The sequence below is a fragment of the Cydia strobilella genome, chromosome 14 (genome assembly GCF_947568885.1).
Source record: "Cydia strobilella chromosome 14, ilCydStro3.1, whole genome shotgun sequence".
Classification (NCBI taxonomy): Eukaryota; Metazoa; Arthropoda; class Insecta; order Lepidoptera; family Tortricidae; genus Cydia; species Cydia strobilella.
In genome coordinates, this window is record NC_086054.1 from 13,133,395 (window position 1) to 13,146,523 (window position 13,129).

General features: G+C 39.6%; 1 protein-coding gene across 1 annotated transcript; it reads left to right on the plus strand.

Moving 5' to 3' along the window:
• Positions 1-403: 403 nt before the first annotated feature.
• On the plus strand, positions 404-2,157 carry LOC134747156 (uncharacterized). Its single transcript, XM_063681737.1, has 2 exons — positions 404-980; positions 1,669-2,157. The coding sequence occupies exons 1-2, from the start codon at positions 615-617 to the stop codon at positions 2,155-2,157; spliced, it is 855 nt and encodes a 284-aa protein (XP_063537807.1). The 5' UTR covers positions 404-614.
• Positions 2,158-13,129: the final 10,972 nt, after the last annotated feature.

The window sequence follows — 13,129 nt, forward strand, 5'->3', positions numbered from 1 at the left end:
AATGGAATGTGGACCACGAACGGGTGCATTCGCTCCCCGCGCCTGGATGTCCGACGATGGAAAGGGGAAGGTGGGATCAGGTCGTGCAGTTCCTGTGCGCACTCCCCGAAATGTATCCGATAGAACACCGATAGGCAAGCGACTCGACGGCGATGCTCAAGGCTCTGTATCCTTGACTTGACAGATAATACTTATCTTTCGTAATAATGTTTGAGAAACTGGATTCACGAAGTAGGTAGGTAGGTACCTGGTAAGTAGACCTAAACACTTACCTAATTATTACCTAAAAGTAACTAGACCCTTGACTTCTACGATTTCATTCCGTACATATTGACATAAGGTACGGCATATTTTAAGTTTTTAATTGACAGTACGATAGTAAATTTGTCATCATAAAGAAATTTACAATAACAACGTTAATTGATCATAATTCTTAATCAACGGACACAGATAGCCAGTTCCAAATTGAATGCCTTGCGCTATCTATTGTGATCAATCTTGATTGACAGCTTGATTGATGGGCTATTTCGTCACGAGCACCGATCGTAATCAGGATTTTGTGCGCATGATCAGATCGCGGCGGCGTCAGTCGACTAGTCGAGACTCGGCCTCCAATGGTGATGGACGTGCTTGTAACGCCGCCCGCGGCTGCGGCCGAAAAACCTACATTTGACGAACAGTTTATAACCGAATTCGAAACTCTCTCAGAACTATGGAACTCCCAGCATAACGATTACACGAATAAATTAAAAAGGCAGAAAGGGTACAACAAGTTGTTGGCAGTTTTTAAACGATATAAACCGAATGCCACGGTGGACGATGTGCGCAAGAAAATAAACAGTTTGAGGTCGAATTATAGGCGGGAGTTGAGAAGGATTGCGGAGACGCATAGAAATGGGGATGTTTACACGCCAAGGTCGAAGTCGTTTAAGCTGCTTAGTTTTTTGTATGACACGGAGATGCCAGATTACACTGAACAGGTAAGACCTAGATCTTGTTATATGATTTTAGTGGAAAGGAAACTAAACTTATGGACCGGCATGGTAAGCGGTAACCATAGGCTATTGGAACTGCAATAATCCTATTATTAATATTTCTAAAAATCTCTAGCTAGGTATTTATTTCTCTCAGGCAAATCTCTGCCAATTAGGATTTAATTGTCGACCCATTCAGGATCTACTTTTATTTTACTTTGCTCATTTCATAATTTTAAGTATTAAACTACCAAATTAACTTGAACCCTAAATGAAAAGTAAACTCAGTCACAGCATTTTTTTTATACCACGTCAACAAGCATACGGCCCGCCAGATGGCAAGCGGTCACCGTAGCCTATGGATGCCTGGAACTCCAGGGGTGTAACATACACGTTGCCGACCCTTTAAAAGCCTGTACAGTCGAAGGCAAAAATATCGATCCAGACAAATGGCTCAAAAATATGTGAACACGACTTTATTGTCTAAGGTGTAAGAGCGTACAAATATTTTTGAAACTTTGGGAATGTTAATTTATGCCCTTGACTGTACACGCCTTTTTTGAAGAATCCTGTAGTCTCGAGAAAATAATAATTAATTTCACAGCCCGAATGATTTTTATCTTATTAATAATATATGTATTGTGATACTTTTATAATTATTGTTATATGATATGAACATTTTAATTTATTTCAGAACCCTCAGACAGTAGATGTGTTTGTAAAATGCGAAGAACCAGAAACAACGGAGTCACAGCTTTCAATGTCTCCCGTCCGCGAAGCCCTTGACTATAACAGCGTATCGCCAACACATACCAATAAAAGCGATATACATCAACCAACCTTTCTATCAGCTCGAAGTCCAATGTATCAACAAGTTGTACATCCTTTGCAAACTGCAAACGAAAATTTTTATGACTACAATAGCATATCACCTACACAAACCAAAAGCGAAGCATGTCCAGCCTTTCTGCCATCACCTCGAAATCCGTATCAACAAGTTCAACAACAGCATACTACAGCATGGTCACTAGCGCACATTTGGTCTCAAAAGCTGGAAAAAATGGAGCCGATGCAAAGATTATTAGCAGAGAAAGCTATCAATGATGTGTTGTTTGAAGCGGAATTGGGGAATTTGAACAAGAATTCTGTTAAAATTAATGAATGTAACGAGGGGGACAAATGAGACAAATTAAATTTAGCTACGCATTTTCTAGTTTAATTTTTAACCAATACAATATCAAGTGACATCAAGAGTTTCACAGTACGCCAGACATGTCCGACATATATTCGCCCAAGAAGTTGCAAAAATATCACTCTCTGGTGCCCATGACAAAAGCGAGTTCAACAGTCTTTTTGCACGACTTTTTATACATGTGCACTAATGGACCAGCTATACGCAAAGGTACGTAAGTGACCTGCGCGTCCAATACAACAATGCATTCAGGGTGCTGTTGCGGTTGCCTCGCTGGTGCAGCGCGTCCGGGATGCTCGCGGATGCGCGCGTGGACGGGTTTCCGGCCATCATGCTAGCGCGCTACGCGGCCGCGCTGCGGAGGAATGGTTTCATTTGGGGTGAAATCAGTGTTTTCAGGACAGATTCATAAAGTTTTGCCATAGACTCTTTGGCGATGACCCATCTGTCGAGTCAAGGATACAGAGCCTTGGGCATCGCCGTCGAGTCGCTTGCCTATCGGTGTTCTATCGGATACATTTCGGGGAGTGCGCACAGGAACTACACGACCTGATCCCACCATCCCCTTTCCATTATCGGACATCCAGGCGCGGGGAGCGAATGCACCCGTTCGTGGTCCACATTCCATTCGTTCGGACGAAACGTTTTGCCTCCTCCTTTTTGGTACGGATGGCTAAGGAATGGAATGCGCTCCCGCCATCTGTATTCCCTGATCAATATGACCTCGGTCTCTTTAAAACAAGAGTGAATAGGCTGTTACTGAACCGGTGAGCTCCATCTTAGGCCCTGTCTTCACTTTCCATCAGGTGTGACTAGGGCCAATCGCCGATCAGTTTATAATAATAATAAAAAATATTGTTATCTACACGAGAAGTGTCGTTTGATTTAGGCATCGGGGTAACTCGCTATAGTTTCCATTGTTCAGGATAGATGCCCATCGCAAGTGACAAGTTAAATAAATGCACTATGGGCAGGAGGAAGTCCCTTTAGTATGTAGGCAGGAACTTTATCTGGCCCTACGGATCTACGAGGTTTAAGTTTTCTTATAGCTGTCTCAACGTCACGCGGTGTTAGTGTTATGAGACAGTAGGTACCTACAGTACTTATGTAAACAGTATAGGTATGAAAGTAGGAATATTTACTACTAAATATTCTCACTTTCTAGCCAATTTGGTATGCTGCTCGCCGTTCTGGCGATTTTTCACCGTAAAACATAAATTCCTCTTACAAGTTTGAGTGATCTTCCTGAGGTTTATACCTAATTTTACGGCAAAACTTTTGGAGGGGGCGTGTTCCAATTTGGCTATTTTGTGGCAAGAACCCCTAGTGAAAATTTCAAACGATAGCGTCACGAGCGTTTGCGTTTGCGTTATGTTTATTTTTGTATAGGATTTTGAACAGCGCGCCAAGTGGGACGTTTTGCAAACTCTAAATCCCATACAAAATTACACTTAGCGCAAACGCGTACGTTACGCCATGCTATCGAATTTAATTTACACGGGGTCATCCATTAATTACATCACACGATTAGGGGTAGGGAGGGGGTGAAGAAAATGTGACATGTTGTGGAGGGGGGGTCACAAACTTTGTGATGACAATGTCAAAAATTACTAACATTTCTTTTGTCAAAAATATTTTGATAGTATTAATAATACTTAATTCGTGAAATAAAACTATGAAAACGGATTATATCGCGTATATCGAATTTATAATACATCCCGACGTTTCGAACCCTTTGCAGCGTTCGTGGTCAACGGGTGACTGAGGAAAAATTACAAAGTGCAAAAATACCCACATACTAAAAATAAAGAACAATCATAGACTATAAACTTCAAGGCTGGTTGTACATGCAAAATCCGTTCATAAGGCTAGTTATACACTACAATTTTTTTTTTTTTTTTTTTACGTCGGGATGTATTATAAATTCAATATACGCGATATAATCCGTTTTCATAATTTTATTTCATGAGTAACTATCGCGGTAACCGAAGACAATATTAAATACTTAATTCGATTTGTCGATTTCGTTGAAACAATGTGACGTCACACTACAGGGGGAAAGGGGTTTGCCAAATGTGACCAAGTGTGACAAGGAGGGGGAGAGGGGTCAAAAAACCTAGAGTTTCGTGTGGGGTAAAGGAGGCCAATTCGAACGTACAATTTTAATGTAATGGATGTTTGCTATAGCATTAGCATTAGCAGGTATTTTTTTTTTCATCATAACTTAAGTCCCCGGCAATTAAGCTCGGTTCTCCATACAGCCGTAGTTACGCTCTCATTTTAAAATGACTAGCTAGATTGCTCTAAAACTTTATACTTACAAGGATAAGGTATATCTAGGTCTGTAATTAGTTTATGTAGCTTCAGATACCATAGTAAAAAAAAACCGGCCAAGTGCGAGTCGGACTCGCGCACGAAGGGTTCCGTACCATTATGGAAAAAAAACAGCAAAAAAATCACGTTTGTTGTATGGGAGCCCCATTTAAATATTTATATTATTCTGTTTTTAGTATTTGTTGTTATAGCGGCAACAGAAATACATCATCTGTGAAAATTTCAACTGTCTAGCTATCACGGTTGATGAGATACAGCCTGGTGACAGACAGACAGACGGACAGACGGACAGACGGACGGACAGACGGACAGACGGACGGACAGACGGACAGCGGAGTCTTAGTAATAGGGTCCCGTTTTTACCCTTTGGGTACGGAACCCTAAAAAATACAGCGTATCAGCGTAGCTTTTCATACAAAACTTGTTTTTGCTCTATTTCGTTTGTTTTATAAACTGGAGCTATATAAACAAATTTCAGACCTAGATATACCTCATGTCATTGTATGTGCAAATTTTCATTACAATCCAACACGTAGAGAAAATGAGAATGAAACTCCGTTTGTATGGGAAGGTGAAATTCGGCCGATTTTGCCGGGGACTCTTAAGACGATAGTGGACGACAGCTTCTCCATACAAACCAAATACAAACTTACTCCCCATTTACCTCCCTGGATATTGACGCATTATGGAAAATATTTTTACATAATTTGGTGTAAGTACATTATTTAACCATAGCTATGCCCTTCGTTAGATATTTTTCAATTTCTTGATTATTATTAAAGTTAGGAGCCTAAAACAAGTTCCATGCAAATTTGTCAAAGCTCCTAACTATAATTAAATACTTCTAATTGAAATATCGAAAAAAATCAAACGAAAGGGCATAAGCTGTGGTAAATATACCTCCATCAAAATTCGTAACAAAATGTCCTATAATGTTAATATCCAAAGAGAAAAATGAGGATTAAGTTTGTATGGAGAAGCGAACTCTCGACTCTATTACCAAGGACCATAAAAGAGACTCTTTTATGGTCCTTGCTATTACCTATCAGACATATTTGTTACGTAAATGTTCATGGTATGCTTCATGTAATTTCGTTTTAAAATGAAAGTGTAACTGCACTAACTTTGTATGGGAGCGAACTCAGAAGAGTAAAAGATAGAGCTTAGTATCACAATATGAACAGCGAAGAAACCGGCCGGTTGGTAATATAGCACACTTATTACGGTTCGTAATAATAACTCCATAACTTGTGATTTGGTTGCGTTAACGGCGGTTGTTCAATGTGTTTTGTGATATACGGAGGTATTAATGGTGAACTAGCGCGTTAAGAGCACTTTAACCTGAATAGAGTTTACCTATTTGTAATTAGGAAAAATTATCTAATCACAACTTTATTGTGAAATCACAACTCCCTGACTGTTCTTAAATGCTTTAATTTAAAATATTAAATTTTAACCGACTTCAAAAACGGAGGTTTTTGTTTCGATCGTATTTTTATTGTTCCGTGCAAATGAACTCCGTCGTTTGTGAACCTTTTACATTTTTTTAGTTTGATATAGGTCAGCGCGAGCGAGATGGACTGCGATCGAGTTTACGTAGTCGCTAACGTAAACGTCAAGTGTCAACTCGTGGTACGGAAAACTTATAATGCGACGAGGATATCCGGTTCGAGCGCCATCTTGATAGTTAGCCTCGTGATTAATTCCTTTGTTTATTGCTCATTAATATTGTTTAAAGTGTAATATCGATAGCTTATTATACAGTAAACTAATGTGGTAGTGTGCAGAAAATGGAGAATTAATCTTGAAGCGCGTTTAACCACCATTTTGAAGTCCACGGCCGGTAGCCCACGTGCTTCTTGTAAAGTCCGGCTATCGCTTTACAAGAGCTAATAAAATCACCGTATCTGTCTTGTACTAACCGTACGATTTTAGACATATTTATAGCTCCTAAGACCTTGATCCTGGCGAAATGGTCCCACTGGACAGAAGCCATAATTTTTTTAAAGAATGAAACTTACGGCCCGGCCACGACTTTGCGCGGCGGCGGCAGCAGCGAGCGGCGGCCATAGGTGGGAACGAAAGGTCCTATCGCTGTGTCTCGCACCACCGCCGCTCGCCGCTGCCGCCGCCGCGCGATGTCGTGGCCGGGCGGTTATAATGCGAGTGTTTTATTTAGATGAGCCTACCTACTTGTATTGCAATACAGGTAAGTCGCCGTGGACACTGAAGTCTTGCTCCTGTTATGTAGTCGGCTCCTTAGAGTTTAGCTGTTTTGACATGTAAATAGATCTGGCCAATACACAGCACAATTGTAAACAGATATTACATTTGTGGTATTTAACGCCATTTTGATTTCACCATGATCGATTGGTTTTATAAGTACCTAGGTACCAATTGTACTCCAAACATGATAGAGTCAGACCAAAATATCTCTGCAGCGATTTTGACAGCACTGACTGTGAAAGTGTTATTTTAAACGTCAAACTTTAGTAAAATTATGACGTTTAAAATAACAATTTCACATACCATATAAATGTACTACCAAAGTCGCTGCAGTCTTATCTTGGTGTGAAGTATAGGAGATGTGGTCTATAATTTCAATAGCACCTTATTAGGAAATTCACTATAAGCTATTGTTACCTGCCGCTTAAATCTAAATTTAATTTTTGTAAGAGCAAAAAGAAACCTATAAGTACCTAATCATTTTAATGTTTTAAGGGAGTCAGAAGTTCGGCTTCATGTAAGTATTGTTGCCCGTTTTATTTCAATTGTCTCTGCTGTTTTAATCTGTGCAAAGATGCAAATTACTGAATAAACCGCTTATTGGAATTCGACGACAATCAGTCGCTCTGTCGTAGGCGACAGTTCTGTTGTTCTTCCTCGACTCGATAACTTTTAGAAGGATTCGTTTGCCATCGCTCAACGATTTATGCAAATGAATTATCTGTTCTATTATGCTTCTGTGACTCGTATTTTATATTGATTAGATTTTAGTAGATTGTGCGCTTCTTCATTGAGGTATATTTTTTTTTAATTAAGCACAAGTATACTTGTACTAAACATATGTTATGTATGTTCAGGACACATAATTGTGGTTTAAATACCCTCATATATCTTTCTTTTTAACCGACTTCAAAATCACAAAAGGAGGAGATTCTCAGTTCGGTTCTATGTTTTTTGATGTTTGGTACCCACCCATCATAGAAAACGAAATGTCGGACGCCTCGGCCCGGACCCAGACCGTTCTAGCATGAGTAAGCTTAATACCTAACAGATTTATGTTCTAATTCGTCTTTTTTGTTCTCAAAATTATCAAGTATAAGTCTGATTGCATCCCCGGCCTAGCCAAGGTGACAATCGCTATCGCTTCGACAACGAAACGCTTTGACTCTGTATCACTCTTCCATGTTAGTGCGACAGTGACAGTTGCGTTTCGATCGCTACGGAGAGTAAGCGATTGGCGTGTTGGCTACGCGGCCTGTTCCCTACACGCACACTATATCAATATTTCTACCTTTAAAAAGCCTCAGACCCACGGCACTCTCAATATCAATTTGTAAACGCCGTATTTAACCAAATGGCTCGAAAAAAGTCAATCAATAACGTACATGTTGCTCCATCGATCAGCAGTAGAACTAACTTGTCAGATTGGAGCGTGATCAGTCAATCCGGCCATTACGCGGGACTATCCGTCAATGTGGGAAGCGTTTCCACTTACTAACGGCACGGTTGGACCTTTTGATAGCCAAAAACCGGCCAAGTGGAAGTCGGACTCGTGCACGAAGGGTTCCGTACAATTACGTAAAATACGCCAAAAAAATCACCTTTGTTGTTTGGGAGCCGCACTTAAATGTTTATTTTATTCTGTTCTTAGTATTTGTTCTTATAGCGGCAACAGAAATACATCATCTTTGAAAACTTCAACTGTCTAGCTATCACGGTTCATTGAGATACAGCCGTAGAGTGGTAGCAGACGGAGAAACAGACAGCGGAGTCTTGGTCCCGTTTTTACCCTTGGGTACGGAACCTTAAAAACGTCAACTAACGCGCGGCTAGTCCAATATCAACCTTCGTGCACTCCGACAAGGTGCACGCGCCGCATATGATAGACGTGGAGATTTAGTTTACTCAATTATCCGAAAGATGGCGCTGTTACGCGAGGAGGGAATCCTACATCACGCAAGCGTCTGTTTTCTTTAGATGGTATGTAAAGGGTTTTGGAAGTATTTTAGTAAATTGTTGTTCTTTATCGATCAGCAGTTGACCTAACTTGTTAGATTGGAGCGTGATAATTCGTCAACGTGGGGCATATTTCCATGAGCATACGATAAAATAGGCAACTAATTTAAAAAGGCATTATTATAAATAAATATTATTATTATTTCTATTCACTATTTCCCCGAATTTTAGCTTTTCGGTGAAGGAAACTTCATGAGGAGAGCTGCATACATCCGCAAATAAATCCCAAACCAGCATTTGGCCAGCATGAGGACTATTGAGGCCTATAGCCCAAACCCTCTCGCACATGAGAGGAGGCTTGTGGAGCAGTGGAACTAATATTATTTTTTAGGATGATGATAATTGATGATGGATTAAAAGAAATCAATTCGGCTTTGATAGCCATATTCGACAAATCAGGGAACTTACATAAAAATATCTCGACGAATTGAGAACCTCTTTTCATGAAAATTCCGAATGCAAATAATCCTTCAAATTCACACTACTCTTGCATAAAAAACAACAAAACAACACACTTGTTGATCAATTCATCAAACACGGTGTCCACACGGAACAATCGGTAGACAATGGACACGCGCGGCCGAGATGAAGACAGATCGAGTCCGGGCGAGACGCGTGGTCACCGTGTCTGCGCGAGGGCTAAAGCGGGACACAGCTCTGCGATTATGCGATTAAATTACTTAAGAATATTTTCATGAATAGTTTTGCTGTCAAATTTTTCATTTTTGATACAAGTTTTTATCTGACTGTAGTTTTCTTTCAACTGGCAACTAGTATACTCATAGAGACAATTCTTACCAACCCAAACACAATTTTTACAAGTATTCTGGTAACCAGGTTACAAAAAGAACGTTGTCAGCTAGTTGACGATGACCACTTAAGATGAAATGCATAGAGTCGAATCAGCTAATTCTGCATAGCATTTGCCCTGGCTCGCTGACACCACCAGACCACCACACAATCCAATAATCAATCAATCAATCAAAATGTTTATTAAAAAAAAGAAAAAAAAAGTCATCACGGTTATCATGCCATTACATTTGTTCGATCGCGGAGACCATTGGTTCTCATTCCATTTATGGATAAAATGTTTGCAAGTAGTAGTGGGTTCGTGTTGACCAAGATAACCACAGAGTTGGAGCGCCCCGAGTCGAACTGAGGAGTCGGCAGACCTCTTCGAAGATGGCGGGATAACTACTTTTTGATAACTGATCAAAATTAACACCAATGAGTGAAGACACGCGGCTCTCAATAATAATAAATAGGGTCCGTGTGTCTCTGCCCTTATATCCGCTTAGATCGGGTGATCGATGCGCGCCTTGTTAGAGAACGTTGCGTTTGTTCTGTAACCCGACCTTTTAAAGCAATACATTCCGATATATTATCCAGTATAGGTATTTAGGTCTCGCAATTTAACTTGCAATGAGTTCAGCTCCTTCTCTTCAGGTAATCGATGAGTTCGATCAAAAATAACATCACGCATTTTTAGAAGAAATTTTCATGTTAACCCTTAAATCGGCAAAGGAAAAAAGTCTCAAAAAAACTGTGTTGCCATCATTAATGTAAAAATTATATCAAAATATGATGTTTAATAATGACACTCCCCCACTTTGTTCGGTTCAAATCAGTGCAGAGTAAGCTCGGGGGACTCTATACGTGACGTATTTAATATATATGTCTTTACTTTAAATTTTTGCTTTACTTTATCTATATTTTAAAGACATCATCATCATCTTCCTCGCATTATAGGGTAGGGTCGGTTTTGCAACTAATCTCAAGAATTGGCGCAGGCACTAATAGTTTTTACGAAAGCGACTGCCAAGATGACCTTCCAACCTAGGGTAAACTAGACATTATTGGGATTAGTTCGGTTTCCTCACGAATATTTTCCTTCACCGAAAAGCGACTGGTAAATATCAAATGATATTTCGTACATAAGTAACGAAAAACTCATTGGTACAAGCCGGGGTTTGAACCGCGACCTCCGGACTGAAAGTCGCAGGCTCTTACCGCTAGGCCACCAGCGCTCTTTATATTTTAAAGACACAGTGCTCTTTAAAATTACTCTGAATTTAGTCAACGTACTTGACGGTAAAACATTGTAGACGTCTCAGTCGCAACGTCGCAACCATAAAAATAAAGTGAAAATTTAAATAAAACTATCACATAATACATTATGGCGACAAAAAGTCGCATGTTGAGCAAATGTATTCAAGGGGCCCATTTTGGATTCAGCGTCGCATCTGTCATAGACAGTGGGCCCCTGGGGAGCAAAAACTGAATATTACAGATACGAGTATTATGCTGCGTTACTATGGTTTCGAGCAGTGAGGATTTTTATATGGCATTAAACGGCCGTATCTTTTTTTAAGTTAACCTTAAAGTTTGATTTTTACACAGCTTCAAGGGGATGTAGACCTGAATATATGGTTTTAATTTCAACTCGATACCTCCACGCGTTCCCGAGATCGTTTTTTTAGGGTTCCGTACCTCAAAAGGAAAAAACGGAACCCTTATAGGATCACTCGTGCGTCTGTCTGTCTGTCTGTCCGTCTGTCACAGCCTATTTTCTCCGAAACTACTGGACCAATTAAGTTGAAATTTGGTACACATATGTAACTTTGTGACCCAAAGACGGACGTGTAACATAAACAAATGAATTTTAAACATGGGGGCCACTTTTGGGGGGTAAATGAGAAAATTAAAAAATAAAGTTTTTCGAACTATATCGTGTTACATACCTATCAAATGAAAGAGCTCATTGTGAAAATCTCAAAAATATTTTTTTTATAATTTTAGGATAAACAATTTAGAAAAGAAAATAAAATAGGCAAAAAATGACCATTCCCCCCCTTTATCTCCGAAACTACTGTGTCTAAAATTTTGAAAAAAATACACAAAATAGATCTTTACCTATAGATTACAGGTAAACCTATTAGAAATTGCAGTCAAGCGTGAGTCGAACTTAATTACTTAGTTTTTGATCCGACCCCACGGGTTTTTTACTCACGTTTCACATAAAAAATACATTGTCTAAATTGTGTTATGCACGGAACCCTTGGAACGCGAGTCCGACTCGCACTTGGCCGGTTTTCCTTTTGAGGTTCCGGAACCCTAAAAACTGACAGCGTAACAAAAGAACAAGGAAAATTTAAAAGAGAATGGTTAGTAACCAACTTTAAATCGAAGAGGATTTGGTCATTCAAAATGAAAAATGATCAAAGAAAACCTAGATGACGTTCAAATCCCCGTAACATATAGTATGAATCTTCTCAAATGATTTTTACGCCTAAGACCCTAATCTGTTAAACAAAAGGCATTGTTTCTTTTGTGCGAGCGTTGGGCTACCGTATCTGAGCGTGTGCCAAAGTAACAATGTCAGTTCAGTTTAAAAATTAAATGGATTCAGTCCATTGGGACAATTTAATTTAGGGAGCTATAATATAGACGAATATTGTACGGTTAGTGTTAGTAAGAGACAGTGTACGGTTATTAGCTCTAGTAAAGCGATAGCAGGACTATACAAGGGCCACGAGCTACTTGGCGTTGATGCCAGAACGGTGAATAAGTGGTGAATAAACTCGTATCTAGATTAATTCTTCATTATCCGCACACTTGCACATTAGTTTACTGTATAATAGGCTATCAGTATTACCCTTTATACAACGTTTAATGAGCAAAAACAAAAAAAAAAATCTCGACATGTCACCAAGATGGCGGTCGACAAGTAACTCCCAGTAACAGTGTCCCAGTAAACTGGTGGTAGTGGTGATGGTGTCTGATTGTTGAACCAACGTAAAAATCATCAAAAATCGGCGCACGCGTTTGGAAATTTTAATAACAAAACTTCCGTGAGACACAGACATATTAAATATATTAATAACGGGTCACTCACGTACGTATGGGATAAATACGTGAGTGACCCGTTATTAATATATTTAATACGCGTTTGGAAAATTATGGAACACGCATACATAGACTAGTTTGCGATGCTCAATCGGATATTAAAAAGGCAGTTTTTATAACTGTTTTAAAAACTTTTTCTTAAGATATTTTTACCATGTGCAAGACTCATAGTAGGGTGCCCACGCCGCCCCAAGCGTCTAATACATAATGGATAACGGCCAGGCTAGTTTCAATAAAAGGATTTTTTGTATGCCCCTACATTCCTGGATATTGTAACATCGTTTTCTTCTTCATATTTATTCTCTTTTTACACGAGTCACGTTTTAGCGCCGTTTATAAATGATGTATGGACTATTATGGAAGTCTATGCTGTCATTAGAGGTTATTTGAAGTAGGTAGGGTCAAGGAGGAAACAGTGGCTCGGTAGAAAAAGGCCGAGTACAGTGGCAGTGGCCAAATTTTAACACGAGAGAGGCGATAT